The sequence below is a fragment of the Rhynchophorus ferrugineus genome, unplaced genomic scaffold (genome assembly GCF_030347505.1).
Source record: "Rhynchophorus ferrugineus isolate W39M unplaced genomic scaffold, kcgeb_rfMv2 rfM2, whole genome shotgun sequence".
In the NCBI taxonomy this organism is placed as follows: Eukaryota; Metazoa; Arthropoda; class Insecta; order Coleoptera; family Curculionidae; genus Rhynchophorus; species Rhynchophorus ferrugineus.
The window spans coordinates 5,873,293-5,889,621 of NW_027472581.1; the positions used below are offsets into that span (position 1 = coordinate 5,873,293).

Genomic DNA, 16,329 nt, shown 5'->3' on the forward strand with positions numbered 1-16,329 from the left:
ATGACATTATTTGTTTGCCTATTCTAATACACACTTTAAAATAACCTGTCTAAATTTTAGATTCATAGCATCCTTCTAGAATTTTGTGGATATAAATATCAGCAAACTGAATATAAAGACATTTTTCTACTGAGATTTAATGTCTTCCATAGCAATTATTGCGAGAACAGTTACTATATGGCAAAGTAATTATGATAAATTACCCTATTCCTAATGGAACTTCTAAATAACATATATAGACATACGATTTTCTATTAGCGTACCTCGTATAAAAATTTAAAATATATATATATTACTTTAAGAGTTTTGTTGTGAAAGAATAGATGAATTTTTATGTATGTTCGACCAGGAAAATATATGAAGGAACACAAGAAATATATGAATATTATTTATTATTGATAAAAATACAAAATAAAAAGAGAAATATCCATTATTTAGTCTTAATTATTACGAATACCCAAAGCCTGCTCTAATTCAGCTCTCTTTTGTTGCACCTTAGTATAGAAATAGCGACAAACTGCTTCTTGAGCCCAAGGCTGGTAGAAGAAGTCCGATCTCCTCTCCTCCTCTGGGTTTCCGACCACATCAGTCATTGTCTAAAATAAAACGATTTTTGTTTGTATTACAAGGGATAAAATTATTTACAACTAACCTTTAAGTCTCTGGTTTGAGACACGATCCATTTGTGAATAAATTGTTGGGGATCTTTAGCAAAGCTAAGGAAGAATTCTCGATTAGTTTTCAGCTGGTTAATCGTATCGACCGTTTCATGAATTTTCGAATCTAATCCTTGGATTTCCTGCTGGCTGGCGGTGCTCAACAGGAAATTGTTCATCTGTGTTTTGAGGGTGTCGTCGACCTGAAATTAATGTCTTACATTAAGGCCTCTGAAACCACCTACCCTCCAAGCTAACCTCGACATCTATATCGTAGCAAGCGGTTTGTTTGCTCTCGGCACCGCCTTCAACTGAAATCACGTGATTTATGACTATTGGATCAGGGGGGTGTAGGAGAGGATTTAATCTTTGAGGTATTTCAGCAAATTTCATTTTCGAACAATTAAAGATTTGCTCCAAATATTTGTCACACACGATATATTCCCTTTCATGGGAATCTTGAAGCCTGAAAATTACAAATGAAGTTTGTACCATGCAATTATCCGACAAACATCTCACTTGTGTGTTTTAATGTACTGCCACAAAGCTGAAATTATAACAGGTCTAGTTTGTGTATGGACACCTAAAAGTCTGGCCAATCTTGGGTCTAATTTAAATTGTAAGGGCTGATAGTCCAGTAGCAATAGTATTGTACATCGCACATTCTTGTCACCAGGTCTTTTTACTTGAAATCCATCAGTTTCCTGTGTTGTCAATGTACGATGCCATTCCACTAAATGGTTATCAGGCCCATATAGTTCCTTATCCAATTCTATTACGAGAGATTTAAAAAAGGATGAAAATTTCCTTTTCACTTTATTAGGGTCATTTTTCGAGTCATCTAAAAGACGTCCTTCAACTCTCAATTCCCAAGAAGCAACGGAACTGTAAAGCAAATGTTATAAAAAACTATGATTATATATTATATCTATATAACATACCCTTCCTGGCCAGGGCCATCAGGTCCATCTGGGCATGGTTCTTTTGCTGGATAAAAAGTATTGGAAATAAATATTCTTAATTTTCGTTTTTGTTTCATTGGTCTCTTTAATGCCTCCTGAATGTCCAAACGTTTACGCATTATGGTAGCGTCTAATTTTCGTTCAAATGCCAAAAGATCCATGTAAGCTTGACTTTCAGGAACCAAATCTCTCACTTTTTGGGGTAAAATTTTGTCCGCTAACTTTTTCTTCTTTTTGCTAGTACTATGAGTATAATCACTGTAAAATATTAGCTTGCATAATAGAGAAGGTATTAAGGCTAATTATTACCTCTTTTGTTGTATTCCACTACGGTTATCAGCAGGTCTTTTGCCTGCTGGTTGAGGAGGTATTTGTGTTCCTCTCATAGGAGAGTAAGGAGTTCCTGTAGGTCTTTGAATCATAGTTCCTCCGCTAGTATTCATAGTCGGGGGTGGATTTGTATAACCTGTGCGTTGCTAAAACAACTATATTATTAAGGAACAATGAACAACAAGAAAATTTGGTCGGAACTTACGGGAAAACTTTGTTGATTATATTGACGCATACCAGGGTTCTGAGGCTGCTGATAGCGTTGTGGAGGAGGACCGCCCGGTCCTGGGCTCGGACCAGGTCCAGGGAATCTTTGAGCCATCGTTTTAATTGAAACAATTAATAAATTTCTACAACCTACGCCGAATATTCCTAAACATACACAATATAGAAAATCAACGTTTGTCAAAAATATCGACTTCTTCCTTACTCTGGTTAGAAAAAAAGAAGAGATCTTTGCATATGAACTAGTGATGTCGGTTGCAAAGAATTTCGATATTCTAGATCCAAATATTTCGATTTTTAAAAAGATATCCATATATATATATCGATTTCGATATTTTTAATATTGGAGAAAAAAACTATATTTTTAAGAAAAAATAAAAAAATTGATATATCGGTCAACAAAATATTAATATTCTATAAATATTTTAAATAATAGGGATATTTTAAAGAAAATTTTAAAATTAAGTACCAAAATGCACTAAACCTTTAAAAAATGAAATACCAATTTTAAAGCTTTATTAAAAATAATTAAAAGGTTTTTTTATGATGTTTAATTTAATTATTTATTTTTTTTGAAGAAATATCGATACATCGATCAAAAAATATAGGTATTTTCTTACAAAAAATATAGGTATCGATATTTTTTCGGCATCCCTATGTTGAATACAAGAGATCGTTGTGTTATGTAAACCACAAAATATTGAATATAGAATGGGAACCATAGAGTCTCTATGATGGGAAATTAAATGGGTACACTCATAGAGTAACAGAGATGCAACTCAATAGGGGACTCTGGCGCAACGTTTTGCTTTGTGCAACCTCCAGAGGGAGCCATAATGGGTTATTCAAGCAATTTGATTGGTTAGTTTAAATCTGTATTATAGGCACCTGTAAGAAAAATATTTTACTGTGAAGACATTTGATTGGCTCATAAGTAATATTTGGCACGTGACAGCTGACGTCATGTTTAATTGTCCAATGAAACTTAAATAAAAAAATTTTTTTTTCTGAAATAAATTTATTATACATATATAAAACAAAAATGTTATATACATATATAAAACCATAAGTAAAAACTTTGGTGCATTGCAAATCAAAATTATCTCTTCCGTCTCTCCGTTGGTACTTTAATATTTTATCCAAAAGATCATTATGGAATGTACAATTGAAGGGTTTTAAATTAACTTTTTTTTAAACATTTGAAGAAAATTTTGTTGTATTATTGACATGGCAAAATCGCGGGATAAAATAAGACATAGCTCAAAGACCTATTGCAGAATAATAAAACAATTTTGTTAGAATCTGGGGCATGAGATATTGTATTTACCTTCTGGAGTTTGTTCAAATGTCGATGATACCTACTTCAAACACCCTGCTTGAGGGCCTGGAACGATGGAAATAGGCACTACAAATATAGTAAGACAGTTTAGAAATTAATGGTAACAATTATGAACACAAACTTGATTGACTCCTTCAATTTACCATATTCTGGGCTCGTGGTATTATTTGCACCATCACTAAAATTGTTCATAAGTACTTAAGGGAGAGTTTAAATGTATCACATGGTAACGATCATAAATCTGTTTCATGTTTAACCCAACCAGTTTAGGATTTTTAATGTTTTCTACTCATTTCTTAAAGATCGTTTCATTAGGGGAAAACGATGATGCATTTCCTCACTATCGATGCACACTTCCTAGAACGGGAATGCATTTCAACTACCGACTTATATATACTAATAAAATAAAATAATAATTTAATGTATAAACGTTATAAAAAGCTAAACACATTGTTCTCTATATAGAGCACATTGAAATGGCGTTAAAATAACCAAACCATAAAACAAAATGAATCATTCAGATTCCGTCACGGCTCTTAGCATAGCGAATAAAACAAGTAATATGTTACACGTAGCGACATCTACATGTTGGACGCCGCGAAACATTTCGCCAAAATTTCGTATGAAGTTAAATCTCTATTTCTCTATGGATACACCCGTAACTTTGATCTCACTACTACATCGCCAGAGGGCCACCGATAAAAAGATTACAGATTTCTTTCTTTCGATTTGAATTATAAATGTCATAAAATATAGGATATAAAGCACAAAACATTGAAATAGTTTGTATATCATATATTACTCTATGCTGTATATTTTGTGATGTAAACCAGCTTAAGGTATGTATGTTATGAAATTAATATGTATGCATTAATACAATACATTTTACATGTATTCAAATATGTACATATGTAGTGAGGAAAAAAGAGAGGAATTAAAATATACATTTTTATTTTTAGTTTTTATTATATTAGGTTTATAAAAATAGTTAAAATTTTTGGCACGACAAATCATCACAATTGTTAAATGCACTTTTTAATAAAATTTAGTAATAGAAATAAAATACTAAATGTTAATTTTTAATTATTTATATATATATATATATATATATATATATATATATATATATATATATATAAAGTAGGAAGATAGTCGGCAGTGATGCAATTTTTCAATTTATACAAAAATAAAACGAAACCTAAAGCACGTGTATATTAAATTTCAAATTTATAATTCGTCATGAATTTCATTTTGTTTAGAATCCTGTAGGATTTCTTTCACTTTGTTCGAAATATCGGTCGGATTTTTGCTCTCCAAATTCACGTAGTTATCTGGTGATAGATACAACCTAACCGTCGGATAAGCGCTTACTCTTTGATGCCCACAAAATACTCTGTTGGCTTCGCAATCGATTTTTGCGGATCTTACTTTTCCGTCTAATCTTCGAGCCACTAGTCGGAAATCAGGCTCGAAATGTACACAGTGGCCGCACCAAGGAGCGTAGAAATCCACTAACCACGGCAAGTAGTATTTCTTGGATAGTATTTGATCTCTGAATCCTTGCTCGTCTAAGACTTCAACTCGAGACGGAAGCATACTGAGTACCCATTGTTTTAAAGCTAGCGTCGTCCTATGTCCGTTGTAGATGCTAAAGGAAAAAAGTTTTGTTTAAAAAAAATTAAAGATTCCAGTAACGCTTGGAAAATATAACGCTAAGAGGTGAATGTAATATTTATAATACAAAATCCCATGAACGTCAAACTTACGTCGTTTTATAAAACAAAGTATTAGTGGTAAGAATTATTGGTTATTAGGAAAAATTGCAGTAGTTTTGACAGATAATAAATAATAAAAATTGAGGTAAGATTTTTAGCATAGATTTACTCTAGGATTTTAATCGAAACAGAACATTCTCTGCGTTTTATGTTGACTTGTAATTAGTTACATTGCCATGGTAACCGTCGTTATGAAAGAAAAGTGAAGAATCATAAATTTGGCTTGTTAAGTCGAGATGTCTGTATTCGCAAAATTCGAAAAGTAATAGATGGATCGACTTGATTAATTTGAACGAGATATTATTTTAAAACTGCTTGGCTACCTTCCAGCTGTCTTTCTGCCATAGTTTCCCTGATATCTGCATTCGAAAAACGGTTTTATAAAATGGCGTAGACTTACTTTCACGGAATATTGGGCTATCACGAAAAGCGAAAAGAAAGCTTGAAAGGTTCTTAAAACATTACCATCTGAACTATTTACAAAGAAGCTTTTTCTATAATAATATCTGGATATATGGAGATATATGGTAATATCTGGATAAATTATACAAAAGCTCCCATAAAAGTGTAAAAAATAGTACTGAATCAAAACTTTGAGAATACTGGTGTGAAAACGCCGAAATAGATTGGTATCTCCAGAGGCCAGGGGGGCTTCTTAGTCCTATCTGTCTTCAATATGGGCTTGAAAAACTCGGACTCCAGTTCGATTCAATGTTGGGTACTGACCCTAGTATAAATTCGTGGCGTAGAATAAATCCCGCTCATAGCATATGTAGAAATGAAACCCAAACCCTAAGACACCACGGACAAAAACAGCAGTTAGCAATCAAAAAACAGCAGACAAATCAACCCAACACTCCACATCAAGTCAAACATAAGCCATAAGCAATTCAAAATAATTTATCTAAATGCCTTCAATCACAAAGTTAAATATTATGAGTTGACTCTCACCGACTAAAAAAGGCCAAGACACAAATGAGTTTTAAGTAATAGACCTATACGTTAGTTTTAGAGGTTTTTTTTTAATTTGAAAAATCACATAAATTATGAAAATTCGGCACAATGTATTTTATTCAAATTGCCCATCAATAACTATTGAATTATATATTTACTACTTCTATCTAAAAAAACTGTTTCTTAATTACTTATATTAAACTTATTTTTGCACTTACAATGCAACATTATAAAATACCCGAACTATCTTCGATCATATGGATCGATTTTTATTTACAAATTTGTCTAATAACTTGTCATGAATATAAGTTTATCGTGAATGTTTGCGACCCTTTTTTTTCTTATTCCAAATTGACCAGTTAGAACAAAATGATCTTTTGCTGATGCCAGCAGACTATACACGCCATTGCCTTTGCAGATATCGTGCTGAATTTGGGCTGACCATTGGAATCTACGGTCGAACTTCGCCCTATTTAAAGTTTAAAATTCACCTTTTCTTGGAACCAATAGTCCACTTATAAGGGTCTTTCCTTTCCCAAGTAAATTAGAGGCTAGGCAGCGGCAATAAAACGTTCTGCCAGAGAGACCCAAAATAACATCATAAGGCTATTAAAAGGTAAATGTTAAAACAGTTTCGGGGAAATAAATATAAAAATTTGATAAGAATATTTAACAATGTTCGGAAGGAGGAAGGCCTGGAGAATACGGCGGGTGTGGTAGCACGCACTTCCAATTTTAATGTTTCCACAGGTTTTATGACATGTGATCGAGCGTTGCCATGTTGAAGAATAATATTGTTGTCTTTGCTCCTATTCCGGTCGTTTTTCGTACAGTGACCTGCTCAAACGCATGAATTGTAGTCGATACCGATTCTCATTGATGCTTCCCAGTAAGTTTTAGTAGGTAATAATAAGCCAATCCTACCAAATATTGAGCATTAGCTTGGAGCCATGGATATTTGTTTTACCGTTGATTTTGATACATGACCACGTAATAGATGCACTATTCATCACCGATAAAAATAACAGGTCAATTGAAAAGTCTCCGACCTGACACATAGATGGCGCTACTAGAATCCATATGTTTTTTAGTTAGCTCTAACCCTCAAAAGATGCGTGTATAAATTTGACAGCTGTCGGATCATTAGTTTGTGAATTATAGCATTTTGAGTAAAGCAACTTTTATTATTGTGAAAAAAATGGATAAAAAAGAATTTCGCGTGTTGATAAAATATTGCTTTTTGAAGGGAAAAAATACAGTTGAAGTAAAAACTTAGCTTAATTTTTTAAGCTCCGTTTTTCCGGACTCTGTCCCAGGAAAATCAACCAAAAGATTGGTACGCTAAATTTAGACGTGATACAATGAGCATCAAAGACGGTGAACGCAGTGGGAGCCCAAAAGAGGTTGTTACCGACGAAAACATTTAAAAAATCCACAAAATGATTTTGAATGACCGTAAATTGAAAATGAATGAAATAGCAGACACTCTAAAGATATCAACTGAACGTGTACATCATATCATTCACCAATATTTGGGTATGAGAAAGCTCTGTGCAAAGCAGGTGCCGTGCGAGCTCACTTTTGACCAAAAACAACGAGGAGTTGATTATTCGGAGCAGTGTTTGAAAATGATCAAGCACAATAAACCCGAGGTTTTGTGTCGATATGTGACAATGGATGAAACATGGCTCCATTATTTCACTCCGAAGTCCAATTGACAGTCATCCGAGTGGACTGCACACGATGAACCCGCTCCAAAGCGTGGGAAAACGCAACAGTCGGCTGGCAAGGTTATGGCGTCTGTATTTTCGGATGCGCATGAAATAATTTTCATTGACTACCTTGCAAAAGGGAAGGACCATCAACAGCGACTATTACATGGCGTTATCGGACCGTTTGAAGGACGAAATCGCCGAAAACCGGCCGCATTTGAAGAAAAAGAAAGTGCTATTTCACTATCACAATGCACTGTGTCACAAGTCAGTGGATACGATGGCAAAAATCCATGAATTGAGCTTCGAATTGGTTCCTCATCCACAGTATTCTCCAGATGTGGCCCCAGCGACTATTTCCTGTTCTCAAATCTCAAAAGAATGCTCGCTGGGAAGAAATTTTCGTCGAATGAAGAGGTGATCGCCGAAAGTGAGGCCTATTTTGAAGCAAAGGACAAATCGTACTACAAAAATGGTATCGAAAAGTTGGTTAATCAACCCTCGAAAGGAATTATGCTGAAAAATTGCCAAAAAATGTGTTTTACTATGGTAGGCCGGGGACTTTTCAATTGACCTGTTACAATGCAAAATACCTTTTCGATTCTACCGTTAAGCAGAACTTCACACATGACCATACGATTTTCAATGTCTTGTTGGCTTTAATTCACACATCACAAAATATCTAACCTATTGGATCATTCCCATGTCCTTCAAGAAGTTGGAAATGTTCTCTTGTGGTACACCCAACAGTTCTGCATATTCTTCTTGTGGTTTACACGAATCATCATCGAGTAATGCCTTCAAAATTTCGCGTTAATGTTTTTTTTTTGGTTGTCCCAAACGCTCCTTGTCTTCGGCGTCTGAAACGCCACTTGTCAGAATCACCACAAATGTCGAAACTAGAATTCACATGTTGAAATCGATGGAGCATGGCTACCATAACCTTCACACAATACTCGACGACCCAGATGCTTTTTTTCTTCAGAGTAAAATAAAAAATATGTATAAAATAACACATACAGAAAACCTGGAGCCTGTGATTTATTAGCGATGTGATTTAATACACAGTAACACCATCTGTTGTACATCCTTTAAAACTAATTTATAGGCCTAATAAATATTACCAATCTACCTACCTAATACTTGGAAAGAGAGAAAATTGTTCATTCTAAAACCAGTGAAAAAACAGATAATGTTTTTGAGAAACTTTGGATTTTGTAATAGGCACAAAACAAAAAAAAAACAGTGTGGTTCTTTGGATTGTAAGTTAGGTTAAAGAAACTTTTCAGGCAGAGTTAAGCATGATTATAAACACACTGAACAACATCTGACCCAGACACAACAACACAAAAACACGTTCCTCACTAAATCCCAATATTACACCCATTATGTTTACCTTACGTATTTGGACTTAACTTGGAAGAAGCACCCATTTACAAATATATAAACTCAAGAGTTATCCTTAGATAACAAGGTATTGTTATATCGGGACATAAACAATTCAACTTTCGAATACTTCTATCCAACCCAATACGATCTTCCTTCAAAGGCTCCAAAATAAAATGCTGTTTCAATGTCGATGTATCATGTTATGTCTTTAAGGAGGTGATACAATATGATATCCACCTAGAATCAATCACGAGTCACTGATTTAACATGTCAGCGTTAAGTGTGCGCCTTAATGAACACCATTGCCAGTCAAGTGTGTGCGATAACAGTGCTCAAATTAAAACGTATACTACCCATCCGATCTGGTTAATAGATAAATATAGACTCTAGAATAACATTTAAATTATAGTTAGTACATTGATTGTAGAAGTAATATATTAATAGTAATTATAAGAAATGCTTATAGCCCACCAGAGAGATATAACCATCAAGGGTAATTAAACGGATCTCTATACTTACGCCACAGTACTTAGACCTTTACTTCCTAGAGGGTACAATCGTATAGTTGGATAGGCCGTTATGTGCTGCCCACTGCAGATGTCTCCGTTTGCTTCACAGTCTACTTTAGCGATGATCACTTCGCTGAATTGTTTCATCTGTATTATAAATTGGAATATTATAAATAAGATGGCTTGTACGCTTAATATTACGGTTGTTTAAAAAATTTTGTCATACATCGATATACTTATAAAAAAACGGTACTTATTTTTGTAATGAACACATCCAAAATTTCAAGTTTATCTGTTAACTCATTAGTTTTTTTATTGTTTTTCAAAGTTGTCTCTTTTAAAGAAAAAGCATATTAAGCCTTCGTATAAAGCACCCTATAGCACTCAAACGCACTTTGTACACACAAATGCAGATAGGAAAATGTGATTTAACAAAGCTCAAAATCATATATAGAGAAGGTGAATAAAATAAATATTATGCGGTAATAACAATTCTTGTTTATGAAAAACAACATTTTATCGACGTCCAAGGGACTTATTTTGAGAAATTTTAAGTTTTCTACATCCGTTAGAAATAAATTGAATGAACAAAATATTCTGTAAGAACCCTTGATTCTCAAATCTTTCGTCCATCCAGCATAGTATATATGTATACAGCCGAACATATTTGCCAGTTGTAAAAATGCAAAATTCGTTTTAAACCTGATGCAGATTTTTCTTTCTCATGATACCCTGTTTAAAAAGGTAGAATATTATCTGATGCGTCGGAACATATAACAGCCTATAAAATTCGATTTGGGTTCGTCCTAGTAAAACATTAGTTATATTAATTAGAGGTTATAAACCGGCAAACGTTGTAAACGAAAATTCTAAGTCGATGCGGCAACATTGCGACGTTCTGGCGCCATAAATTTTGATGACGTGCATTGGCTGTTTTATCGGACGGGCTATAACTTCTTGAAAGAAAGTACTAATCGATTTTAAGTTCAAACTAAAAGTTGATTTATATAAAGGAAAAATACGTTTTATTTTTATTTATTTGTTAATGTCATAAAATATTATATAATTTTTTTATAAAGTGTAAACGTATTTGTAATAAAAATAATAAGGAATGAATAGTTATTTTATATAATTTAATATTAATTGTTTCATTTACCTAATGTTATTAAATATCTTATGTACATTTATAAGTTTAGATATTCGCAAAATATTCACACACATATCCAATAAAACGGTCAATGTAACTCATCGAAATTTATGACGTCAGCACGTCCTCAGTTCTCCTTGGTGCCGCATCAACTTGTAAGTCAGACATTTTTAACGTACTGAAAAAATGTTTTGTTCACACTTCGACGAAATGACACATACCAACTCTATGAGACTTCAATATGAAGTTGATTACAAATGTAGCTGATACGCTTAATACACAGTAACACCATTTGTTGTAAATCTTTTTAAATTAATTTATAGGCTTGATATATAACGACGAATCTTACTGAACAAACTAGTAACTTACCGATTTGGCGAAATTCTTATATTCGGTCTCCATGAGCTGACACGCTCGACACCATGGAGCGAAAAAATCAACAATCCACAACTCCTTGGCGGATTTTCGAGTTAATCGGCTGAAATTACTGTCATCTAATTCTAAGACCACTGGGTTCATGGCATCTTGTATGAACGCGACTATTGCGGATTCTGTAGGTGCTCCCTAAAATGTCCCTGAATAAATAACAATGACGACACAATGTCCTCGAGCCTTACGTGAAATTTGTGAATAACGCTACCGTTATATAAAACCATAGACGGATAAGATGATATACGTTCTTCCGAACAAAGTTGCCTGTGTAAAGTACAGTCGATCGTACCGAACTGGACGACGTCCGAAGTGAAATGTTGGCTGGCTTTACGCAATTCGGGTGTTAGCTTTTTACACGGAGGGCACCAAGGCGCGAACCAATCAATAAACCACGGAGATGAATCGCGCTTAATATTATGAAAATCTGCGGGGCTCAGAGCGTGTAAATTTGTACTTTTCGCGCTGTCCCGCGCAAACGCTGCTACCTCGTGTAGAGCGTCCCTGCCCTGATGCAGTTCGAATGCTCCCCCGCTTTTTATGACTCCCCAAGTCGGGTATCGAACAATATGCAACGCGGAACACAAACTTGAACTCTTTCCGCAGTGAATCAAACCTAGCGAACAGATAAATGCAACAAACAACATGGTACCATTAAAATAATACTTACCAATGTTAATGTTAGGTATAATAGTTGGTAACCTTTTAAGTTCCAGTTTCAAGTCTGTCGCAGTACCTAGGTAAAAACATATCAACCAAGGTTTATCGAAACCCAAGCGCAATTTGGTTCTCAGATCCTGAAAATAATATTAAAATATAATATGATTAGTTGAAGATCCTGTACACAGTAGACTTGCTTCATTTTACAACAATTTATTTTTGATATACAGATATACTCTTATTTAATTAAGTAAATAAACAGAATTGGCTCTTATGGAAAATCGCAGTGACTTCACAATCAGTTTTAGACATTTCAAACTCCTTCTAGACCTATATCTTTAATATGTCATTTAATAAAATCGAAATTTTACTTCGAATGCATTTTACGTAAAATATTATAAAACAAATGCGAGGTTTTGAATAAAACCTTAAAAGTTCTTTAAAATACCATAATTTGACAATTAATCGTAAAAAAAAATTACCTGACACTTCTTTCCATCCAGATTAAATGGTTTTAAAGCAAATCAATTTTTTTAATTTCTAGTAAGGTTTACGTTTTTTGAACTTTAAGACATTTATTTAATATTTTATCTAGTTTATTATACCGAGATTGTATAGAAAATCCTTATATGGGGAAACTGTTTTATAATAAGTAATTAACATTAAGTAGAAGATAGATTATTTTAGTCAACACTAGATCATTATAGTCAATTCTTTTTACTTGTTATAGTGTACTACAGTAAAATTATCAGCTATTGTAAAGTGGCTTAAGTTCATGAAAGATATCAAGATTAAAAATGTATATATAGATTGCTATGTAAAAACTTACATGAAATTGCTTTTCATTCAATGTTGGTGGATGTGGTAGAATGTTGAGAATAGTGTCTAAGATTTCCTTTCTATCTGCACCTCTGATAATATGAGTTTTGGGAATCTTTTTATCGTCCAGTTGCCAAAATACAATTGGATGCGTCTCATTTGTGTTTAAAATATTCTTCCCGAAATCAATATCTGTGATTACACCAACAGGAAGTAGCCCTTCCTTGAATATTAAAAAATATATGTGCATTATGTATGAGCTAATAAAAATAGATTACTACCAATGTCGCAGCAATCTTTTTGATCTCCTCAGTTTCCAAACAGTCAGAACTCTCTTTTTCACAAATCAACAAAAGTAACTGTTGCATTTTCATTTCTTGCCAATTTTCTGAGGTGATACTTTTAATATCCACTGATACTTTGGACAAAGCATATTGTTTTAAAGCCTCAAGAGTTTTAGAACCTCTATAACGTTCTGGGTCAAAATAATGAGTCTAAAATATACCAAAGATACATGTAATAACTATAATAAAACCATAAATTTGACTAACCTCTTTTTCATAAAATAATAAGCTAGGATATGCCTCAATACTCAATTGGTAACACAATACATAGTCTTCCTCACAATTTACAGCAGCAACCCGAATAATGCCTTCTAATTCTTCTGCCAATTTTCTCCAAACTGGGGCCAAATCATGGCAGTGATGACAATGTGGCGAGTAAAAATTTACAAACCAGGCTTGATTTGGATCCAGAACATTTACATCTAAAATTTGTATTTATATGTATTCCAAAATTTAACAATATCTTAGGATCCAACTAACCATAATCATCTTTGCTAAGAGTAAGAATTAAGGGGTCATCATCATAAATGCCAAAGTGATCTCTATAATAACTATAGCTATGATAATTTTGTCTTTTCTCTTTCCAATCTTCTCCATCCAGGTCATATTGTTTTCGAGATATAGGATCCTTAAGTATTTCATAAGCATGAGCAACTTTTACGAACTTTTCTTCCGCGTCAGCTGATTCCTTATTTTTATCTGGATGTAATTTTAAAGCAAGAGACTTGAATGCTTTTCGGATCTCTTTTCCAGTTGCATCTCTTGGTATACCAAGAAGTTTGTAATAATCTTTGATCTCTTCGAGCTTTACTTTTGAAAACAGCGTTAAAGATATTAAACATAATATACTCAGTTTCCTGAAACATATATCTTGTAAATCAAGTTAAAAATTGTTAAAGCAACTCACATTTTTTATATTTTAATAATACAGATCTTTTCAAGTAAAATATATATTTGGATTTCAAGAGATTCCCGACTACTTTTTAACAGAGCAGTAATAAATGTGTGGGTTTCTTAATGAGGTTAAACACCACTGATGTTTATGGTAACGATTTCGCTTCCGCAACACGCTTCCACACATTTGAAATTAAGTCGCCCGCTATCTTTTTACAGATAATATTTTCGTAATCATTTGGAATAGCGGCATAAAATAAATTACCATAGAGTATATCTATACGATAAAATACTTATATTTTATATTAGTTTATTACAACATAAGCCGCCAATGACTCAGTTGCGCATGATTTTGGAAATTAAAAATTTTATTTTTTTTATTTATCCTAACCTAAACAATAACTGAAACTGACAACTGTTCAACTCAGCTGACAATAAGGCATTTAAATATTATGTATTACATTTATATGAAATCATGCTGTTTATAACTGAATCCCTTTAATTTAAAATTAAATAATGTCGTCATATAAATTGACGTTTCGTTTAATACAAGTAAACGACGGATAAGTGCGCATTACAAGATATTCTAACAACGAAAAAGCTACTTTTTCCAGCCTTGGCTAAAAGATTACATCCGATTATTTGAAATATGGTTGCGATATTTTCCAAATTCGTGGCTTTCACAAATAGACATCCTGTAATTCGGGGGATGCTTTCATACGGTAAGCAAAATATCTTTATTATATTGTTAATTATATGATATAATAATGCATAACTATTTTTAAAGGGACTATATGGCCTACGTCATGTCTGATACAACAAACCATGGCTGGAAAAAATATTAATAATTACGACTGGATGCAGGCTCTTAGATTTAGTTTGTATGGAGGCCTATTTACAGCCCCCACCTTATATGCATGGATAAGATTATCAACCAAACTTTGGCCTGTGACAACGCTAAAGACATCAATTACCAAGGTATTGCTAGTTATTTAATAATTTATGATTAGATGCTATACAAAAAAATTAATAAAATTAATTATCCATATAAGATTTTCAATTATGTAATTTGCTTTGTTTGTTAGGTTAACAATTTTATATTTCCTATGATTTTAAGGCATTTGTAGAGCAAGTGACCTATGGTCCTGCAGCATTAATATGTTTCTTTTTTGGAATGAGTTTGTTGGAAGGAAAATCTTTGAATGATGCTAAAGTTGAGGTCCAGAAGAAGTTCCTACCAACATGGAAGGTATTATTGAATGTAATTTTCTTAACATAATTGGCGCTTTATTAACATTTATTTGGTGTTTTAGGTTGGATTCTGTGTTTGGCCTATTGTACAAACTCTTAATTTTCAATATATACCAGAAAAGAACCGAGTGCCCTTTGTGAGTGCTTGTAGCTTAGTTTGGTGTTGTTTTCTAGCATATATGCACCAATTGCAGATGGCTAAAAATGCAGAAATCAAAATGTCAGACAAACCCCAAGTTATAAGAAATACCCCTTGACATTAATGTCAAGTTTTAGTTAAATTATTAGTAAATTTGAACAGTTTCAGACAGGAATGTTTATGTTTGAGTAGCTAATTTTAAAAAAGTATAGTCATGATCTCATTGAGAGATTGAATTGAATCATTCCATTGTCTTGCCAACAAAATAATATGTGATCTAAAAATAAGTAGGCTCGGTTCGATATTGTGTTATTTATCTGTGGTGGGGTTATTTGTAGGGATGTCAATTATTCCCTATTTAAAAAGAGGCAACAAAAATTGCCACAGATAATTAATACATTAATAATAAAAACTTTTAAGACCATATAAATTTCAAGAGTTGTTTTATTGTGATGACAATATTTATATATTTATTTGAGTTATTTATTTATTTGTTGTTTTGTTTGTTATAATTTATTTAAATAAAAACATATTTCTATCGGGTAGTTTTAATTCTAAAGTTTCATCAATTAAGTTTTCATCTCAATAGCCATGATTTTTTTGTGGAATAGTATTTTGTCATGGATTCAAATAAATTTAATTTACAGAATGACCTTGATTTTTATTTTTTGTCATTTTTGGATAAAAATTCGGATTTCAATAATTTTTTGCAAGCGTTAATAACCAATTTTTAAAGTCCTAAATTCTTGCGCAGGTAATTTTTCAATATTTCCAATCCCATGCAAATTGAGTGAA

At 33.0% G+C, this 16,329-nt stretch overlaps 3 protein-coding genes and 2 long non-coding RNA genes across 6 annotated transcripts in view; 2 read left to right on the top strand and 3 right to left on the bottom strand.

Annotated features, from left to right (window-relative positions):
• Positions 1 to 375: 375 nt before the first annotated feature.
• Bap60 (Brahma-associated protein 60) lies at positions 376 to 2,388 on the bottom strand. Of its 2 annotated transcripts, none has more exons than XM_076394752.1 (7): positions 2,154 to 2,388; positions 1,928 to 2,094; positions 1,598 to 1,876; positions 1,176 to 1,541; positions 915 to 1,122; positions 653 to 859; positions 376 to 596 (listed from the first exon to the last, which is right to left on the bottom strand). In XM_076394752.1, exons 1-7 carry the CDS (start codon positions 2,268 to 2,270, stop codon positions 441 to 443), a joined length of 1,500 nt encoding a protein of 499 aa, XP_076250867.1. In that variant the 5' UTR covers positions 2,271 to 2,388; the 3' UTR covers positions 376 to 440. The 2 variants fall into 2 exon arrangements, with proteins under 2 accessions (XP_076250867.1, XP_076250868.1); XM_076394753.1 differs by having other exon boundaries at positions 1,598 to 1,861; positions 2,154 to 2,384.
• Positions 2,389 to 3,314: 926 nt separating this feature from the next.
• On the bottom strand, positions 3,315 to 3,775 carry LOC143190466 (uncharacterized). The gene is made up of 3 exons (XR_013004243.1): positions 3,634 to 3,775; positions 3,501 to 3,578; positions 3,315 to 3,441 (listed from the first exon to the last, which is right to left on the bottom strand). It is a non-coding gene; the product is annotated as an uncharacterized LOC143190466 (long non-coding RNA).
• A 505-nt stretch (positions 3,776 to 4,280) lies between these two features.
• Positions 4,281 to 16,329, top strand: part of LOC143190467 (uncharacterized) — a 35,582-nt gene continuing 23,533 nt past the window's right edge. The window contains exon 1 of the long non-coding RNA XR_013004244.1: positions 4,281 to 4,351. This is a non-coding gene — a long non-coding RNA (uncharacterized LOC143190467). The remainder of the gene's footprint in view (positions 4,352 to 16,329) is intronic.
• LOC143190446 (dnaJ homolog subfamily C member 10) lies at positions 4,459 to 14,493 on the bottom strand. The gene is made up of 10 exons (XM_076394739.1): positions 14,158 to 14,493; positions 13,731 to 14,107; positions 13,458 to 13,672; positions 13,188 to 13,400; positions 12,917 to 13,129; positions 12,098 to 12,224; positions 11,616 to 12,043; positions 11,368 to 11,562; positions 9,862 to 9,998; positions 4,459 to 5,160 (listed from the first exon to the last, which is right to left on the bottom strand). Coding segments are annotated over exons 1-10 (2,328 nt in total). The 5' UTR covers positions 14,160 to 14,493; the 3' UTR covers positions 4,459 to 4,739.
• Positions 14,528 to 16,072, top strand: LOC143190460 (mpv17-like protein). Its single transcript, XM_076394768.1, has 4 exons — positions 14,528 to 14,866; positions 14,932 to 15,122; positions 15,262 to 15,393; positions 15,458 to 16,072. The coding sequence occupies exons 1-4, from the start codon at positions 14,794 to 14,796 to the stop codon at positions 15,650 to 15,652; spliced, it is 591 nt and encodes a 196-aa protein (XP_076250883.1). The 5' UTR covers positions 14,528 to 14,793; the 3' UTR covers positions 15,653 to 16,072.